The sequence below is a fragment of the Pteronotus mesoamericanus genome, unplaced genomic scaffold, assembly GCF_021234165.1.
Source record: "Pteronotus mesoamericanus isolate MK-2021 breed Mesoamerican mustached bat unplaced genomic scaffold, CSHL_Meso_final contig_32, whole genome shotgun sequence".
Lineage (NCBI taxonomy): Eukaryota > Metazoa > Chordata > Mammalia > Chiroptera > Mormoopidae > Pteronotus > Pteronotus mesoamericanus.
In genome coordinates, this window is record NW_026555134.1 from 620402 (window position 1) to 640554 (window position 20153).

The window sequence follows — 20153 nt, forward strand, 5'->3', positions numbered from 1 at the left end:
TCCTTTTGCAGCCGAGTTCACGGGCCCCCCACAGAAGCCACCACGGCTGGGTGCACAGGTAGGTGTTGGCTCTGCCGCAGATGGTAACGAGTTTGAATCAGGGCTCCCCAGGACTGAAGACTATGGATTGCGAGGAGTTCACAGGCCTTCACAAGTAACCTAGTCCAGCATCCGCGTGCTACAGCTGAGGCCCAGAGAAGGCAAGCGCCTAGCCTAAGGCCACACAGCTTAGCCATGGAAAAGCAAGGGGAAGACCAGTCTCCTCTCTCCCCTGCCTCCTACCCAACCTGAAGGAGAGTTCAGTGATCCCGCCCTAGAGCAGCAGTTGGGGCCCCTGCTCTCGGGCGTGCCCCCTTGGGTGTCAGCACCCACCTTGCTCTTGCAGCAGCCGGGGATGGATGCTGGTTTTCCTCACTCTGGAACAGCGGTCTCCAGCCTGGCCTGTGCCTTAGAATCACCTGAGGCGCTTTTGAAAGCCGCCCGGCCTCCGGCATCCGTGCCCCGGTGACGGTTCAGTGGGTCTGGCGCGAAGCCGGCCACAGTTTGCCTGAAGGCTCCCCAGCAGATTCTAATATGAGAACCGCTGCCCCAGAGGCAGAAGGGAGGGGTGCACCCCCAGGACAGGGCACTGTTACTTTGGAGAAGATCTTTTCCAATCGGGCTGGGGGCTGAGATGGCACCTGTAGTTCCTGTCCAGGAGAGAATTGTAGCATCCCCCTGACTTGAGACCCCCGCCCCGCCAGTCCATCCAGCCCACAGCCAACCTGGATCGGACTGACGACATGGTGTACCTCAATGTCATGGAGCTGGTGCGGGCTGTGCTGGACCTCAAGAATAAGCTTTGTCAGCTGCCCCCTGAGGCTTACGTGGTGGTGGTGAAGGTGAGCGCCCGGGCAGAGCTGGGGCAGAGCTGGGGCAGAGCTGGGGCAGGGCCGGGGCAGGGCCGGGGCAGGACCGGGGCAGGGCCGGGGCAGGGTGGGGACGCTACGCATCCCAGCCGTGGAAGGACGTGGCAGGGGCTGAGCTTCCTGGTCTGCCCAATGGGGGTCTTTCCCAGGAAGACCCCCATTAGGGCCAGGTGGTCAGAGGACCTGTAGTCCCAGGTAGCCCCGGCAGGCAGATTCCAACCAGGGGTGCTCTCCCTGAGGGAAACTTGGCTTTCTCAAAAAGCAAAAGCCGCAGTCACCCCGCCCTTTCTCTCCCAGAATGTGGGCCTGACCCTGCGGAAGCTCATCGGGAGCGTGGACAACATCCTGCCTTCCTTGCCGTCGTCTTCACGGACAGAGGTGAGCGTCCTTGTCTCGGATGGTGCCGCAGGCTCCCCTTCCCCTCCACCTGCCCTCTGTGTTTCACACGGGGGGCTCACCAGGGCCACCTGGGCAGTCTCATCCCTGCCTGCTGAACCTGCAGCAGGTGGCCCTGCATGGCTTATCTGCACAGGTGCCACTAGGGGCTGAGTGGGCACCTAGGGACCTGGCCAGCTTCCTAGGGCCAGTTCCCTGGCTTAGGTCTCAGACAGTTGCAGCGACATCTTACTGTGTAAGGGCACACAAAGGAAGATGCACCTTCCTTTTGGCTCTCCTGGGACCCTTTATCTAGTCACCCTCCCATGCTAAAGACAAGCTGAGTGTGTCACAGAAACAGCAGTGAAGGTGTCATTTGTTGACCATTTAATCTAATTTTATTTATTTAAGAGAAACAAACAATCACCAAACACTGAAATGGGAGTCTCATGCTCGGTATTGAGGTGGTGCCATGGTGGGCCAGATGGCTCCTCAAAGAGGCGCCCCTGCTAGCCCCCAGCACCTGTGACCATGTACCCTTATGTGGCAAAGGGGTCTTTGCAGATGTGATTAAGTTATGGGCCCTGCTATGGGGAGAGGACACCAGATCATCCATGGGGGTCTAATGTAGTCACAAGGGTCCTTATCAGAGGGAGGCAGAAGCAGAGTTCTTGTAAGAGTCAGAGAAGGAGGCGTAGTGACAAAAGCAGAGGCAAAATGATGTCTCCTTGGGCTGGAAGGATCCATAAGCCAAGGAAGGCGGCAGCCTTTAGAAGCAGGAAAAGGCAGGGGACAGATTCTCCCCCAGAGCCTGTAGAAGCGGCACAGCCCTGCCGCCACCTTGACTATAGCCCCACAGGACCCATTCCAGGCCTCTGATCTCCAGAACTGTAGGAGGATACGTATGTTGTTTTAAGCCACTGCGTTTGTGGTACTTGGTCACCGCAGCGATAGGAAACTCATGCAGTGCCTCTGCTCACGTGCTGGTTATCTGTCCGGAAACCCCACAGCCCCTGCCAGGCTGTGGTTTGATGGGGCATCTCCCTGTGGTGAGTGGCACAGGTGATTACCGAATCCCCACTGCCTGTGACTGCTCAAGACAGGACAGTGCTGGGGCAGGGGGTGGGTTCCCGGCATCCCTTTTGGTGGCAGTGGCAGCCCACATAGGAGCCCCAGCCAGGCTGTCCTGTCTGACATGAGAGCACCTTACCCTCGGCATGATGGCCCAATCATTCATTCACCTGCTGAATACCCCTGAGTGCTGAGTACATGCTCAGAAGTGCGCTAACCCTGGGCCTATGGCCACAAACGAAACCCTACGGCTCAACCCACAGCCCCAGAGCTCTCTGCCTCATGGCCGACAGCTCACGGATGAATAAATGCACTTGATCCCCCAACCATCCACTTGAATGTGGGGCCAGCACAAGAAGATGTTGTGATAAAGGGAGGGCCCGTGGTGTTGGATCAGACTGGGCTGGCGTGGGGTGGGCTGGGGTCTGGATGTCTGCAATGCCTGTCCTTGGTGACTTGGCTCCAGCCCCTGCAGGGCCTGGGACTCAGCCCTGGCCTGGGTCTGACTTGCGCCCCAGAGAGATTCTGAGTACCTCCGCCAACGCCGAAGTGGACACTTGTGTGGCTTAGGTTCCCAACCTCTCCTGTGCACTCTCCCTGCAGATTGAAGGGACCCAGAAACTGCTTAACAAGGACCTGGCAGAGCTCATCAATAAGATGCGACTGGCCCAGCAAAATGCCGTGACCTCCCTGAGCGAGGAGTGCAAGCGGCAGATGCTCACAGCCTCCCACACCCTGGCTGTGGACGCCAAGAACCTGCTTGATGCCGTGGACCAGGCCAAGGTTCTGGCCAACCTGGCTCACCCGCCTGTAGAGTGACAGGGTGGGCGCCACCTGTCTGCGTCTTCTACCCCCCGCCTGTTGTATACCTTCCTTGCCCCCGGCCCCTGCCTTGCCTTCGGTCACGTGGGTCTTCTCAGGGGGAAGGCCGAGGGGAGTTCTTCCCTTGCCACTTTGCACGACCCCCTCCCCCTCCCCCGACCCCCCCGGACGGGGCTGCTCAGGCTGCAGCAGGACAGAGGGGACTCAGGGCTGTAGAATCCAGGGGGTGACAAAGAGGACTCAGAGGGAACACAGCTGCCACTGGCCACTCCCTCCTCTTACTTGCCTGGCCTGTTGGGGAGTCACGCTGATGCCCCTAGAGGCCACAATGGCTTTATGCATGGACACAGCGGGCCATTGGGGAACAAGCTATCCCTTCTTGCTCTTCTGCTCACAGACGCAGAGGGGCCAGGGAGGGGCTTTCTTTTGCAGGGTAGACAGTTGGTGAGTGAGGGATGGTCCTGGCTTTCTTGTACAGTGTATATTAGAATTATTTAATATGTGAGTTTGGTCTGGACTGACAGCCATGTGTCCCCTGGAGGGGGGACCTGGGACACAGTCCAGCAACGAGTTATTGGGAGACTGGGCACAGGACACTGTGTTGTCAACATGCCAAGTATCGAGGAGAAGGGGAGTCGAGGTCAAATAGGACTTGGATCACAATCCCCTTTCTTCCTCGCTCCCACTTCTTCTCTCCCTATTTTGCCCTCTTCTTTCTTCCTCTTTTCTTACCCCTCTCCTTCTCTTTCCCCCTTTCTCATCAGTTCCCTCCCTCCTTCTCTCTCGTGTTTGTGCAGAACACTTTCCGTTCTTTCTATTTGACTTGTGGATGAATTAAAATTATACTATTTGCTTTGTGGTTTGATTGCTTTATTTGTTTGACCTGCTCCAGCCACAGCCCTGGAAGAATCTGATTGTTCTCAGCTGGGCATAGACCAAGGGTTGATGCTTGGGCTCAGTGCAGAGGTGCCTGGTGATGCCGGCCAGTGGGATCGGCTATGAGCCCAGCGCCTTTGCCTTGCACCTGACCAAAGGGACGTTTCCCAGTGGAGGCTCAGGGCAGCCCCCGACATAGCCACAGGGGGAATGTCAGTCGAATGGCATGGCATCCAAACAGCCAGGGCGCTTGGTGGGGGGTGGGGGGCGGCCTCTGGTGCTCCTACGGATGCTAGCAAGGGGCCCCACAGCTAAATGAACCACAGCTTTGATTTTATTTGATCTCTCTACAAACTTGCAAGGTGGATGGGAGGTGGACTAACATAGGGGAACAGCAGTGCACGGGAGATCCAGGCTGGGAGAGCCAGGAGGGAGGACGAGGCCTGGGCACTGTTTGCATGGAAGCAGGGAGGGGCCAGAGACCAGAATGGGCCACGGGGCTGGGGGTCTTGGCAGAGAGCTGCGGAACAGAGGCTGGGGTGGGGGCTTTGGAAGGAGAGGACCCCAAAGACCGAAGCGAAGTTGGAAGCTTGCCCTGCTCAGCTTCCTGTCTGGGGTCCCCAGACTGACCCAAGAACCCAGTCTGGGGTTCTTTTAGCTGCTGGGGTTCTACCCCGGGGAAGTGGGACTAGATGGGGCAGGGGCTAACGTCCGGTTCCCTGGCTGGAACTCTCTGGGCTCCCCCCACAACTGAGGGCCATAGATTGCTGGATTCCAAGGTTTGAGAACAGACTGCACAGGGCAATTCAGAGCAGGTCAGACACATCATGGGGCTTTGGGAAGGACCGGGAGGGCAGACGGGGAAGGGAAGCAGTCCTGGGTCCTGCAGTGTTGGCACTTACATAGCAGTCTGGGGTCCAAAGCAAATCACTCACTCCTGAATGCTGACCACCACTTGCCCCCTGGTAGAGGAGGAGGGAGAGAGCAAGCTGCAAACCTGAGTCGGATCAAGAGTGGCTCAGGCTGGCCTTGTGGTTTGTCCACAAGAATTGAAGGGCAGATGGTACCCCTGTAGCAGGGATGCTCAACACTGCCAAACCTCTAGGGGCAGGCTGGTGCTGAGGGAGTTTGCAGCAGGTGGGATGGGGTGCTAATCCCCCTTCCTCTGCCTGAGGGTCTGCCCTGCAATTCCCCTCCACCTGTAGCCTGCCTGCCCTTTCCTCCCCTCCCCAAAAGCCTTTAACACTCTGCTGTTAGATTTGTGGTCCCAGACTCTAACTCCTTTCTCCACCTGGCTCAAAGACACCCCAACCTACCTTCCCAACTGCCAGCCACTGCTCCCCACATTGGAGCCCCACCTCAGCTTGGCTGTTGTAACACTTCAGGCTTATTCCTGAATCCAAAACATGACTTACAGATAGTCCTTCTGCCCCTGCCCCTCGTGGCGCCCTCTCCTCTCTTCCTCAAGCACCCAGCCTTTGAGGTCTGCGTTCTGTTCCTCTTCTCCTGGCCTCACCCCTTGACCCTCCTGTCACTCAGTATCTGTATAGCTCCTTCAGGAGCATCTCATTTGCTTCACATTGTCCCCACCGCATCATAACCTTCTGCAGAGCAAGTTCTCTCTTGTCCTGCTCCTCGGCATCCAAAGCCAGGCTCTGCGCCTAGTAGATGCTCAGCACGAGTACAGTCCTGCCAACTCAATGGGGTCAGGAAGTCTTCGATGACTGGGCCAGTGTAGGGACTCTGGGGAGGGGCACCTGCAGTCACATGGTGTTGACCCAGAGGTGGATTCTAGAGGCAGCAGCAGGGAGGGTCAGTAGTGCCACCTTTTGGCCAAAGCCAGGGACGTGAAATCAGATCATTCCAGCCAGGAACGGGGGAAGAAAGAGTCCCACGGTCCCCAGGAAGCAGACGATGATAAACAGCCAGAGGAATATCCTGTCAATGACCATGGCCACGTACTTCCAGTCTTCCTTCACCTGCAGGTGGAAGCGGGCTCACAGTGACAGGGGCCAGGCCTCCGGAAAGGGAAGGGGGCCCACCCGTTTGCACAGGGGCAAAGGGGACCCCATTGAAACCTTGAGAAGCTAAAGTGGGGGTGGGTAATGGGGCTGTCTCCCGACTCAAACAATGCTCTCCTAAGTGATTCCTACTCTGTCCTACCCTGACACAGCCCAGAGCCTTTCCCGAGGCTCTCAAGTTCCAGGTAAGAGAGGCCGGAGGGACACAAGAAGGTTCTAGAACCACCCAGGGACCTACAGTGGTTTAAACACACCACCCAGCATTTACAAAATGGTGAAGACCTTGCTGCCCCACGTTGCCTCCCCACCCCCCACTCACCCGTCCACTCCAGGAGATGGACAGGCAGGTAGGTGAGGGCAGGTTGGGCTCATGGAAGGTTGGAGGAGTTGAGGGATGTGCTTTGCAGGATTCAGGCTCACAGCCCAGGCAAGTGGGTCAGAACTCCTAGCTGCTCCCAGATTAAATAATGATCAATGTTTCTTATCTACTCAACGAGGCTACCTGGTGATAACCTCCCGGCCTTTCACGCTTCCCTAAGTTGTTAAAAAGGATTCTGTGATGCTGGGTGGTGACCGGCTCACCTAATAACGCTGGGCAGGTAGGGGCCAAGGAGGGGAGCCACCTGGTACAGCCAAGCTTCCTCAGGGTTTGTGTGTGAACCATGAAGTTCACAAAATACCCAGGCCCCGCAAATGAGGAGGAGGCGAGGAAGACCACCAGGACAAAGGAGGAGGGCTGCCACTGCAGCAGCCTGATGTGTGGTCTGTCCTGATGATGCTCCCCCAGAGTCCCTCTGCCCCTCCCCCACCCACAGGGTAATGGGGAGAAAAGGCAGTGAGGATGGCGTGAGAAGCTCTGTCTTACTGTCTCCTGGTTAGGCTTAGCTGGGGCATTCTCTTTTTATTTTATTTCCTCTTTTAATTTTTTAAAACCCTCACCTGAGGACACGCTCATTGATTTTAGAGAGAGGAAAAAGGATGGGAAGAAAGAGGGAGAGAAACATTGATGTGAGAGAACACCATCAATCAGTTGCCTCTTGTACACACCCTGACTGGGGACAGAACCTGCAGCCTAGGCATGTGTCCTGACCAGGGTTCAAACCCATGACCGTTCGGTTTATAAGATGATGCTCCAACCGAGTCACACTGGTCAGGGCAGCTGGGGCATTCTTGGCTGCTGGTCTGCCACCTGCCACTTCATGTCATAAGAGTTGCTGGCTAGACGTTCTCCTCCACTATTTATTCCAGACTGCCAAGGGCCATGACTGAGGGAGATGGGTTCTCATACAAAGGAGACTGGGCTGGCTGCACCGAACACCCTGGGGTAAGGAGATTCCCTGCTAGGCTGATAGGGTCACCCAGGGGAAGAGCCGAGCTCCAACTCACCGAAGAGTCGGCATCCTCAGACCGCAGGTGGTCAGCAATATAGTGCACGCCTTCCAGTGCCTTCTGCATGTGATGTGACAGTGGGAGCCCACCCTTCTGCAACTGGGCCTCTGCCTTGGGACCTGAGGCCCCTTGGTGCAGATCAGCACGGCTGTGGAGGACACCCGTGGAAGGGTATGACACCCACCTCTCTTCTTCTTCCTCTTCTTCCTCCTCCCTCTCTTTCGCATCCACGTTGGTCTCCAGCCAGTGATAGGAGGAGCTGAGTTTCAGATCTGGGGAGCCATGGAGCTCCAAGGGTGGCAGAGGCCGTTTCATCAGAAGCCACCGTGGCACATAGCTGAGAAAGGCCACCCGCACCCAGTGGGGCATATTGTGGGTGCTGGGGGAGCGGTGGTGGACATTGAGGACAAAGACCGTGATGACGATGGACAGGGTGACGAAGATCATGGTGAAGAGCAGGTATTCTCCGATGAGCGGGATGACCAGGGAGGTGGAGGGGATGATCTCGGTGATGAGCAGGAGGAAGACAGTGAGCGAGAGCAGCACAGAAATGCACAGGGTGATCTTCTCCCCGCAGTCGGAGGGCAGGTAGAAGACGAGCACCGTCAGGCAGGAGATGAGCAGGCAGGGGATGATGAGGTTGATGGTGTAGAAGAGCGGCAGGCGCCGGATGACAAAGTAGTAGGTGATGTCAGGGTAGATCTCGGCGCAGCAGTCGTATTTCTTGCTGTTGTAGGTGCCCGTGGCATTGACAATGGCCCACTCGCCACTCTCCCAGTAGTCCTTCAGGTCCACCGTCTCCTCCATCGGCTCCAGGTCAAACTTTGTCTTGTCGTACGTCCAGGAGCCGAACTTCATCTTGCAGTTCTGCTGGTCGAAGGGGAAGAAGGTGACGTCGATGCTGCAGGAGCTCTTGTAGATGGCCGGGGGCACCCAGTGCACGGTGCCCGTGGAGAAGACATGGGCCTTGGTCATGTGGTTCACCACAAACTCCCCATCGGCACTGCGGAGAGGAGAGGAGCTGGAGGGCCTGGCACACCCCGCCTGCCTGAGCCAGGCTGCTCCAGACAACCGGCAGCGGGGGTCCGGTAACAAAGCCAAGCCCGTCTAAGTTGTGGGGCTTACTCTGGTGAGGGAGACTCTTCCGGCACACTGACACTGACAGCTACTGACGCTGCCTTTTCAAGCACCATTTTTTTAATGACACAAGTAGGAATTTTGAAGAATATAAAAATATTCCAAGAATGTCAAAACCAGCCACGATTAGCATTTTGATGTTATCTACATCATGCATATTGGATTATCCCATAGATCACATATACATCTGTGATCATTTGATATTTTGTAGTGATTATTTATGAGTATATTTCCTGCCCCAAGCAAATGGTAAGGCCTCTCAGCTTGGGGTCAAGTCTTTCCACCTGGGTTCTCTAGTGCCTTCTCTAGTGCCTTGTTGAGAAGAGACCCAACATCTTTGCTAGTAAAGGAAGGTGATTTCTTGACGCACCCATTTCCCGTGCATTCCTGAGCCAGCTTCGTCCACTAGAGCCTACCTGGGAGCTGCAGGGGACACATATGAGGCCGGCCTGCCCCTACAGAACCAGGAGGAGAGGAAACACAGTCCCGAGCCCCTACCATACAAGGGAGGCAGCGTGACACAGCACTCGGAGGGCTGACTGAGCTCCTCAGAACTTCGGAGGGAAGTGCCCTTCTGGCTAGAGTGACCAGGGCCACCATGAAAACTGCCATTTGAGCAAGGCCTCGACCAATGGGAGGATTTGGCGGAGAGGTGAGGCGGGGAGTGTACCAGCAGAGCTTCCTCCAGAGCAAAGAACAGAGGAGGGGAAGGACAAAATTCACAGGATGTGCCTAGAATAGAGGGGCAGGGCCTGTTACGTCACAGAGCTACGCATCTAAGGGCCCACAAGGGCTCTAGGGACACTTGAATAGGGGTGACCAGTCAGGCAGGGCCTCCTGGGAGCTTGAGCCATTGATCCCCCTTGGGGGGTGGTGACACAGTGTTCCACACTGAAGTCTTTAACAAGCCATCCCTCCCTTTCCAGTTCTCAAGGTGGATCCTAAAGGCCCGAGAACCAGGAGAATACGAGGAACAGGCTAATTTCCCATGGAGTAGTTCCAGGCTAGAGACTGGAAAATGGGGCTCTTTTAAAGAAAAGTTGGGCAGCAGAAACTTTGAAAGAGAGTAACAGATCAGGGCAGAAGTTTTTGAAAGGCATTTGTGTTGTCACATGTAATTATCACTAGAGGGCAACATGGGCCCTGTTTTGAGGAAGGAAAGTGCAATGTTCTCGATTTTCCTGTAAACCTGCAATGGAGTGTTTGGGTGGAGGAGGCCCTTCTTCAGATGTAAGGATTTGGTTTGGTTGAAGCCTTATTGGTAACCCTGAAACTCCAGGTCTCATCTGATGCTAAGCACTTTGCTTTTGACTTCTGCCAGATGCATAGGAAGCAGAAACTAGCTGGAGTTTGAGTACCTGCTCTGGGCCATAGACATATGGGGTGAGGTGTCTGTGACTCTGGTGGCACTAGGCACCTGTGAGGTTAGACCTGCCAGGTAACCCCTGCTGACTGCATATATAGAAATGGCTCTAAAGATTCAAAAACTCATTAGTTCTAGAAGGAAAATACACTTGAAGATCCTACAGAAAATACAATTAAACCAGACTTCTTATGATTCAATGAACTATATCATATTTTACAGGAAATAAAGAAAGAGATCCCAGGACAAGGAACTATCGTTGTTCCCTTCTGACTTACTGGAGGCACCGAAACTCCAGAAGTGGATATTTTCCCTTTGTTGTATTTTTAAAAAAATGGTGGGTTGAATGGGTTTCTTGGCTGCACAACTTCTAACAATGCTTAAATGCTGTTGTGTACTGACATTTTCCAAAGGCCGAGAGGGTCAGCGGCACGCAATGGCATCCAGAATTACTTGACCACAGGACCATTTTTCCTATCTATTCATTCTCCAAGAATTCCACAGAGCCCCACTTTAGAACATGTTTTAGATGAACAAAAGGTCAAATATCTTTTAATTTTAAGTGCTTGACTTCTAAATAAAGAATTACCTGCTACCAAATACCATACATAAAATTATAGATCTCTATTTCTTCTATCAAAAAACCCTCCAAAAACCCTACCTTCCCCCTCCCGCTTATCCCCCACCCAGTTCTGCTGGGGCTTTCTTTAGATTCCTCTGCCTTTTATTGGCTTCTAGTCGTTATACTCAAAGACTGGTCCTTTCTGGTCTTGAATGCAAGGCAACCATAAGAAATATGGTTTTTAGGAACACCCACACGAAGTGAGCTTGCTCCAGCAACACTGCCACCCTGCAAAACTCCAGCCCTTAGGTGCTGTTTCCACAGTCTGCACCAGCCACGTTTTTAAAATTATTGTGTTGGCAAATCTGTGTCTCATTAGCACAGCACCAGGCACTGATACAGAATAGGTACGCAATAAATTTGGGTGTATGCGTAAGAGCACAAAATGAAAGGAATAAAGGAATCAAGAGAAAGGGGCGGGGTGGGGTGGGTGGTAGTGGTAAAGCAGGAAGCGAGACCGCAGGCAACAAGGGTGAGACTTCCCAAGTCCAACCCAGAAACCCCTCCCAGGTTCCTCCCAGGAGCCTTCCCAGGACTCCAGCGACTTCCTACTTGTTGTAGAGGACAATGTCCGGGATCCAGATCATCTCTGAAGGGACTCGGAGGGATGTGATGTTGCCGAACTCGGCCGGGTTCCAGTGCAGCTTGTGGTCTCTCCACTCCTGTGTGTGAGCAGGGGAGTCAGGTTGTCTGGTGCTGCACAGGGAGAGGGTCTTGGGGCAAACGGGCAGCCTGGGGACGTCCTAGCCACGGGGTTCAGGGTCACCACAGAGCCCATCCAGCTCCACGGTCCCACGGAGGAGAAAGGGCTCTGAGCTGGGAATCAGGAGCCAGGTCTAACATGGCCAACCCTCTGGCTTTGCCGCAGCTCCAGTACTTAGAGTCTCGGGCACACTTAGTCGACGTCACCCTAGTCCTGCCTCTAACCTTCGTTCTGCTGCTCCCCAGCTGACGGCTCCGGGGAGCCACCCCACTCGTGTGTGATAACATTTTTTTAATGCATCACAATTTACAAAGTTATTTGCACCCTCAATGGGAGAGTGGGGCAGGGAATGCCATGCAGGTGCAAGTATTTCCCCATTTAACAGATAAGGAAACTGAGGACCAGAGAGGTAAAAATCTGCCAGAATAGGCAGCTGAAAGGGGAGTCAACCAGCGACTTGCAAACTGTGCTTCAGAGCGCCCCCTAGGAGTCCCAGCAGGGCTTACACCAGCAGGTGCAAGCCAATTTGTTTTCTCCCTCAAACCAGGTTAGTATTATTCACTCTCTGAAATGTCCTCTATGGCATTATCACAAATGGTGACTACATGCAGATGTGCGTATTGATTGATTTAATGCCTTTGTAAGGTCCGTGAGGCCAAGGACACCATCTGCATTGCTGGCACCAGGCCCTTGGTAGATGCTTAATAAAAGAGTATCCCAGCCATGAAAAAACTCCAAAGCTGTATGGTCCCATTTCCAGGGGGTTTCCTGTGTCCCTTTCAGACTTAAAAGGAACAACTACCCCCAACAGAGAATGACTGGTGTTGGCACACAAGCTTGTCGTTTGCGCCATAGGAGCTTATAATCATTAAAATAATAACCACTACCATTGATAAAGTCAGCTTTGCTGGGGCCCTTTAGATTATTTTTTCTAATCTTCACAACAATCCAATGAGTGAGGGTGAGGAAACTGAGGCAGAGTCCTGCTAGTGAGTGGCAGCCCTGGGGATTGAACCCTGGCCTCCCCGACTCTAGGCCTGCCCTAAGTCCAGGGGCCATTTTGTTCTTGTGCATTTGTGCTAAAACAGTGCAGTGTCACACCCTTGAAAAGGTCCCCCTGCACGACAATACCTTTTCCCCTCTAGGAATGGCCATGTCACATTTACACAAATGCATCAACCTGGGTAGGGACCCAGGAGGGAGGGGAAGCAGGCATGTAAGAGGAGAAGCATTGCCCTACTTCTGCCTTCAGGAGGGGTGGCGGGAGGTGGGGGCTCACCTGCTTTAGCCAGACGTTGGTGGTCATCATTTGGTTCTTTTCATCCTGGCCAGTAGGCGGCGAGAGAGAGGATAAGAGCAGTTAGAGTGACCGAACCAGCCCGAGAAGACGGGGTGACATGGGACAGGCTGATTCCAGCCCCTTAGTCACCAGAAGATCCTCTTCCATGACACAGCAAACCCAGCCCAGCCAACACCCCTCCTGAAACCACCCCTGACTCAGATCCTTTAGGGTCCCACGGGCCTCTTGGGTCCTCCGGGCTTGTGTCCAGGGGAACAAGCAAAGCATCTAGAAAACCCTCTGCTAAATCGGTGTCCTCCCAGAAGGGTCTCCAGGGCTGGGAGGAGGGAAGCTCTGATTGAGGTGGGCTGGGGGGCCGGAAGGAGAAGGGCTGGAGCTGAGGAGGGAGGGAGGGCCCTGGGAAGAGGGCCCGTAATCGGGGGGCTTATCTCGAGGGCTCAGAGGTGGTGGGATAGGCATACCACGTCGATGAGCTGGGCGATAGACAGCCCAAAGCGCACGATGACCACATCCGAGGTGTTGGGCACTGGCCTTGCCCAGCGGTTGTAGCCCCTGAAGAGGTGTTTGAAGAGGCGATCCTCGGCTTGGGCGTGGGGGGCCCGCTGTGCCAACACTGGGGGACAGGAAGGAAGAGTGGGGTCTCTGGGAGCTCATGGTGGTGGGTGCTCAGCTCCCTCTCCCATCAAAGCCACTCAGCCTCACCGAGCCTCAGTTTCTTCATCTGTAAAGTGGGGACACTATCCAGAACCTATCTCACTACACCGTTGAGGATTAAACATAATAACGTAAATGAGAACCTAACAAAGCAACCAGCACATGGTGGGAGCTCCGGAACTGTCCATTGCTCTGTGACTATTTGCTAAAAAGGCGTGGAAATAAGTGCCGAGGAGGGTGCCAAGGCAGAGGAGTGGGGACGAAGTGCGACCTGGAGACGAGATTCCGCCTAGAACTGAGGAGCTAGGAAAAATGGCCCCAAATTGTCTGAGGGAACTGCTTATGTCCGTTCTGCGAACATCTTCACCTCCTAGGGTTTTGGGGCGTTAGCAAGTGGAGACTACTGGTTTGAAATCCAGAAAAGCCCATCAAGAGCAATAGTTGCTGTGTACTGAGTACCTACTGTATTCCAGGTGCCGGTCACAAAAGGGTTTGCTCCTACAATATTCATATGCTCCTACAATAGACCTGGGAGGCTCACAGCACGATTGGCATTTACAGATGAGGAACGCTGAGGCCAGGGCAGGTGCAAGGTGATGCCGCCGCTGGCGCCAGAGCTGTGCGCGCCCTGACCCCGTCTCACCGTGGAATGAGCTACCTGAAGTATCCTGCAGCTTTGGTGGGTGCCAGGGGCCTGGCTGCAGGGGTTTCCTCCACAGCGTGTGAGCTAACAGGTGTGACACGATGTCCTAGGGATGACATTCACTCACCTGCTGGGATCAGAAGGAACTGCCACAGGCCAAGCTTTGTCCTGGGCGGGAGTGCAGGCTGGGAGAGGCCCATGGCTTTAGAGGGCAGGTCTGGTTGCTGCCGAACATCAGAAGGAGGTCAGGCCAGGGCTCTGCTGTGGGCTGACCCTTGACTTGCTTCCCAGCAGGGCCTCAAGTTGCTGCTGTGGCGGAGCTCCGGCTGGATTCCACACGGCTCCCTCTCACTGCCACACCTGAGCAAGCCCGGAGAGGGTCTTGGGGCCTGCGTCCTTGATACCGGCGCGCCTTTGCGCTGCCCACTCCACACAGGCGCACCAAGCGAGCTACTCTACCCTAAGATAAGCCCTGACCGATGGGCAAAAGAGGGCGCAAGACGGTACCAAAGTCCCCATTTTTCTGGCCTCAGGGTTGCTTGTGTAAAATGAGAATAAATGTACGGAAAAGGGTGGCCAAAAGGAGAACTTGGGTGTTATTTATGATAGCCTAATGGTGAAAGCACCAGATTCACCTAGATCCAAGGTTCTTTTATGGGAAAATTCACTCACTCCTCTTTCCAACCAAGATAACAGCCACAGACCTCAAGGCTATGATTTGTTTCACCTTTCAACCAAGTGCGTTAAATAAAAGAAAGATTTTTCTCCCCATTAGTGAGAATAAAGGGGGAAAAGAAAGAAATCCAGGCATGTTAAAATTGCATCATATAAAGATCCATGAAGAGGAATCTGGGACCCTCTGGAAGAATGTGCAAATGAGACTCAGTCAGCCCTAGAAGACATATCCCTGCTAGATGCCTCAAATTTACATCCCTTGTAATTAGTTCAGTATAATAATTTCATTAATTTGTCTCTGGAAACCAAAGGAGAAATTGTTCCAGGTAATTGACACTAATCAGAGTAACCTTCTACCGCTCATCAGAAAGACCTTAAAAGAGAAGGAGCCCTTAACCCCTTGATCCTGGAGGTGGCTGGATTGGCAGGCTTGGGAGAGAGGCGGCTGTGGGGGGATGTCCCTGTTTGTAAAGGGGGTAGGGGTGAATGGGGTGCACAGAGAAACCAACACAAAAATATTGCATAAGTGAAGAGCTGAGACACCTGCCTCCCTATTGAGCTGGTGTCGTTGCTGCTGTTCGAGGGTGTGCAGACCACTCCCCTCCCACTCCAATTCATTGCAGCCTTTCTCTCCCCCCTCTTGAATCCTGGTCCCGTTGAAGTCAAGGTTATTGGGGCTGCTTCTCTGTCCACCTCCCTACCGCAGCTGGCTTTCAATTTCTCACCCACTGGGCACATTCTATTCTTCTCACAAGCACCGACTTCTCTAGAAAGCCTGTTCAGATCCCACCTAGCCACTCCTTGCCATTGACACCCCGGCACCCCCAGCATGGGAGCTCCACCTCTCCCACAACCATGAATACCCCAAAGAAAGCCCGTTGATTAAAGCAAATGATACTGTTTCTTCTTCCACATAATTTCACTAAAAGTGCTTAGGGAAGTGAGAGCATATTCATAGCTTTTATATCTGCTCTGCCCAATAAATCAATCAATTGCAGAAACTTAACATCTCAAGGTTGTGTGAATCTTTAAGGTCATCGGGATTACCACAACAGCTGACCTGGGAATCCCCTCAACAAATTCCAGCCTCAGAAGAACCCCAGCAATGAAGAATTTGCCACCTTTGAAGTCAGTGAATACCACTGATGTCTGTTAGTCATTATTAAAGGAGATAGAGTATTTACTGAACGGATCAACAAATGACAAAAGAAGGAACAGTAGTAATAACGACATCAAAGCAGATTCAAAATAGTGAAGTGACAACATCTGAAACTAAGCTACATTCACCAGGGGGAGAGATTGACTGTCATTGTGCCCTGAACAGCCCTGGCAGGGACAACCAGAAGACTAAAATTTTTCTAGGAGCAGGCAACTTCCCACGTTCTGACACACCCCGCTCCTAAGTACCCAGATGCTGTTAGTCTGCTAGTATCCCTTTGACCTTGCCCCTACAATGTTCTCACCCCCACGGTATCCCCACACCCACAATGTCCACAACACAAGTCTAGGGGGGCACCTTTCTTACCTGTGACCACAGAAGACAGGCCATTCAAAGAATCCCAAAGCCAGCCTAGCTAGTAGATTCTGGGTCATTGACAAAAGTATCCACCCCTCCCCCCGCTGCGCCCCACCGAAACAGACAGACAGGTGCAGAGCAGATATGGGTGACTTCATTTCATTGTCAAAAAGAGCCTAGAAAAGGACACACCTTGACAGATGAGGAAGACCTGAGAGTCCCCTGGATTCCTGGAAGGGCCGGACAAGCCCTGCAGACAGGCCTGTTTGCTTGGGGCTCCCTGTTCTGGCAGCCAGAGAAGCTTCATGCAGGTGCTTCTGAGAAGGGTATCACAAAGGCTTCTGCAGGTAAGAGGCAAACCAGTCCACAGGAGGGGCCGCTGGCTTGGCAAGCACACAGACTCATGCTCTCATCCTCTCTCTCTCTCTCTCTCTCTCTCTCACACACACACACACACACACACACACACACACACACACACACTGGAGGGGAGGAGGAGGAGGAGCCTGTGACTATTCAGTCTGTGTCCAGTGGGAACAGACAACAGATTTGCTTTCCAGTTACTAGGGTGCTTTGCTCTTTGCTCTGAAGGACCTCATGCTCCCGGATCATTGCCTGAACCCCTGACCCACTTGCAGGTGGGGAATTTTCTGGTTCCTGGGGTCTGTGCATCAACAGAACAGTATCATTTTGAGTAAAAGAAGACAGAGGACAGAGTCACCAGCCAGCCAGCCTCTGGTTCTTTCCTTGCCCATCTCCCTGGGAGGACCCCCCCGGTGCCCCGCCACCAGTCTCCTGTGGGGACACTAGGCACCTCGGGCTACCACCTGGTTGGGTTGCAGCGTGCCTGCCACCTCTCAGCCTCCTTGCTGGTGACCTTGCCCTCCATGTCCCAGAAGAGCAAGGTCATCCTCCTCCACACCATAAACAGCCTCCTTTCCACCTTCCTCATGGCAAACCAGGCGTCCTGCTCCTCCTCCTGTGCATGGCAAAGCTAGCACCTGTGGTCTGGATAGTGTCTCATCTATTACATGTCCCCAGGCTTTCCCGTGTCTTCTTCTCCCCCTCCGCTTGTTTCTCCCACTCAGCCCGTAAGGGAGTTCACACTCCATCCTGAAAGCACTCTGTGGCTTCTGCTTCCCCTTTAAGCTACTTGCTACTTCATCCCTTCTTTTGCCAAAAGCAAGGGGCAGCCCTGGACATAACTGCCGGGGATTGGTTTCTGCCTCTGCCCCTTAAAGGCCGTGTGATTTGGGGCAAGTCTCTTAAGCCTTCTGTGCCTCGGTTTTCTCACATGTAAAAGGAGATTGTAGACAATGGTTACTGCTTCATAGACTTGTTAGGAGGATTAAATGAGTTAAATAAATAAAAGGCTGAGAACAGTAGAATAGTACTATATATACATCTGCACATATGTATATTATCGCTAATATTAGCTTTTGAGAAAATTAAAATACTTAAAATACAAAAAAATCACAAAATACCTCTATTCCCACTATCCATAATTAACTGTTAATATTTCACCGTATTTACTTTCATTGGTATATAAGTAGGTGTGTATACATGTATATACATCTCTGTGTGAGCGTGTTTGTTTAAAATTATACAAGTATTAAATGCATACATTCTCCAAAGAGAAGGACAGAAGAGCGCTGAGCTCCAGCCACTTCGCGCCCGCAGGCCAGCGGAAGGACCCTACATCACTTGTGCCGGGGCAGACTCTGAGCCACGAACTCTGCGCAGGTAAGCACTGGACGCTGGCCCCCCGCTCCCCGGGCCCCCGGGGAGTTGGCCGATCCCCAGCCCCTCCTACATCCTCCCCTTGCTCCAGGATGGCGGCGAGTTGGATATAAATTGCCAGGCAGGGACCTCAGCGCCCCACACCTCCCATGGCAGCCCGTTCGGGACTTCCAGCCAAGTGCCCCGCTCTGGTACTCGCGGGCATCCGAGGCTCCTAGCGGGCACGTTGGGGCGGCTGGATGGACGTGGCTGTCGCGGAGCCCACGAAGTAAGGGAACGGCGCTCCGCGCCGCCGAGGCAGTCCTGGGCGCTCCTGCCTCCTGGACCTCTGCCTGGGAGCCCCGCCCTCGCTCCCCGCGCCTCCCTGCGACGCCCGGAGGCTGAGCAGCCCCGAAGGTGGCCCGCTGGTCGGAGATCTAGAGACTCAGGCTGCCAGCCTCAGCTCCCCGCTTGGCGCCCTCTCAAGCCTCCCACCTAATACCCTCTAGACCCCGCCACAGCCGCTAGGGGAGGGGACTGGTCTGTCCCCTTGAGGTCTAAAGTAGTTTGGGCCACAGCTGGGAGCAGTAGAGGGAGGGAAGCGCTCGAGTCCGGGAACGGCTGGGGAGAAGAAGGGGGCCTGCCCCGGCTCGTGATTGGGAGTGGGGATGGGCACAACAGCCACGAGTCAAAGCTCTGGAGCTCCCCAAGCCGAGGGAGGCTGCGACCCATCTGGGCTTGCGCGCAGGAGAGTGGGTTGCTCAGGGTTGGTTCCTGTGCCCAGGTCAGGTAAGAAAGCGTTAAGTGCATAGTCAACAATGGTGGGGTGGGAAGCTGAGGAAGCCCTGTCTTCTCCCGACATTGTCTTTTTCCGACCCCTTTCAACACTTAATGGGCCTGGGGGAGGGGTGACACCCTGGAGGTCCAAAGAATGGGTAATTCTCAGTGGGGAAAGGCCTTTAGGGTACTGGGAAAAGCCCCGAATCCGTAGGTGCTGGGGTTTCCCGGAGAGGTAGGAGTTGGCTCGAATCCCCCCCCTACACACCCCGTAAAGATGAGGCAACTGTCTGCGAGCCTACTGTGTCCCAGACCCTCCCCAACACCTTACTGCATCATATTGTTTACAAATGGGGAGAGTGAGGCATAGAGAAATTAACCAAGTAGTTAAGAAGTTAAGCAGGTAAGGACCAGGATTTGAACCCAGACTCTAAACCCTACAACCTTAGCCTCACTGTAAGGCCCAGGAGGTGAGGGGCTGAAACTTGATTCCTCCTTTGGGCCCTTCCAGGGCTCAGCCCTGCCTCCTGCCACCCACCAGACCTGCCCTTTTCAAATCTTTAGCCCTTCCCACCTGTGCTGTCCCTACCCCTCCGGCTCTACTCCAGGCCCCTGCCCTTGTCCTTCTGTCCCCTTTTTTCTTCCCCAGCTCTTTACCTCTGAATTCCCTCAGCAGAAGAGGCCCCTGGAGTGAGAGACAAGCTTAAGCGTCTGTGACTATGGCCCCACCTGTAAAGTGGGGACTGTGCCTCTCCAGTGTGACTATTATGGTAAGGAACAAAACCTAATGGAGACCAGGAATGAAATTTAACAGCCCTGTTTTCATCCTGGGAATACAGCAGTAAATTAAGCAAATGCTCACGATATTCAGACATTAGCATAACAAACTTCTCAGGCTCTGACATTGACATTTTAGAATCCGAATCAAGCAATTCACAAGGAAGGGGATTGAAATGCGTTAACAGCCCTGACCCGGTGGTTAAGTAGGTTAGAGCGATGACTCTACGTGTCAGTATGTGCCAAGGTTGCCGTCGGATCCCTGGTGGTGGCATGTGCTAGAATCAGCCACTGAGTGCATGGATAAGCAGAGGAACAAACTGATGTTTCTATCTCTCTCAAATCAATAAATAGGTTTTTTTTTTAAATGCAGTAACGTATCAAATTAATCGATCAACATTTGGTCCTCAATAATAGATAAGGCAACATAGCTGTGTGACCTGGAATGAGTTCTATTCTCTGTCATGCCTCAGTGTCCGCCTTTAGGCTGAGGAGATCACTGAATAGTCCCCTTCAGGAGGTGAGGTCTAGATTAACGCATACCAAGTGCTTACCTGGAGCCTGTGCTTAAGAGAACATAGGCTATCACCAGCCCCAATCTTGGCAGAAAATGCAATGCTGACACTGAATGTATGGTTATGCCACTTCCCCTTAGCCCTGGAAACCTTTCACCCACCTTCGTCCAGTCTGTGCTCAGTCCCTTGGGCTGTGTTGTAAGGTGGCCTGGCACCCTCTTGCCCGCACTTGGATGCCTACCATCTTAAACACAGCCTTGTCCAGGAGCTTGGACTCTGCTGGGAACGAA

The 20153-nt window shown here is 53.6% G+C and overlaps 2 protein-coding genes across 2 annotated transcripts in view; one reads left to right on the plus strand and one right to left on the minus strand.

The window, feature by feature from the left end:
- The window catches only part of PTK2B (protein tyrosine kinase 2 beta), a 58330-nt gene extending 55033 nt beyond the window's left edge, over positions 1 to 3297 (plus strand). The window contains exons 28-31 of the mRNA XM_054576001.1: positions 12 to 58; positions 744 to 881; positions 1206 to 1286; positions 2958 to 3297. Coding sequence (XP_054431976.1) covers positions 12 to 58; positions 744 to 881; positions 1206 to 1286; positions 2958 to 3173 — 482 coding nt within the window. The 3' untranslated portion in view covers positions 3174 to 3297. The remainder of the gene's footprint in view (positions 1 to 11; positions 59 to 743; positions 882 to 1205; positions 1287 to 2957) is intronic.
- Positions 3298 to 5905: 2608 nt separating this feature from the next.
- Positions 5906 to 14084, minus strand: CHRNA2 (cholinergic receptor nicotinic alpha 2 subunit). The gene is made up of 6 exons (XM_054575916.1): positions 14012 to 14084; positions 13049 to 13200; positions 12567 to 12611; positions 11137 to 11246; positions 7460 to 8465; positions 5906 to 6031 (listed from the first exon to the last, which is right to left on the minus strand). Exons 1-6 carry the CDS (start codon positions 14082 to 14084, stop codon positions 5906 to 5908), a joined length of 1512 nt encoding a protein of 503 aa, XP_054431891.1.
- Positions 14085 to 20153: the final 6069 nt, after the last annotated feature.

Coding starts and splice junctions, on each gene's coding strand:
- CHRNA2 (XM_054575916.1), bottom strand. CDS start 14,084: ATGGGCCTCTCCCAGCCTGCACTCCCGCCCAGGACAAAGCTTGGCCTG. Junction 13,201..14,011: donor GTTCCTTCTGATCCCAGCAG/GTGAGTGAATGT, acceptor CCTGTCCCCCAG/TGTTGGCACAGCGGGCCCCC. Junction 6,032..7,459: donor CTGAGGATGCCGACTCTTCG/GTGAGTTGGAGC, acceptor TTCCACCTGCAG/GTGAAGGAAGACTGGAAGTA.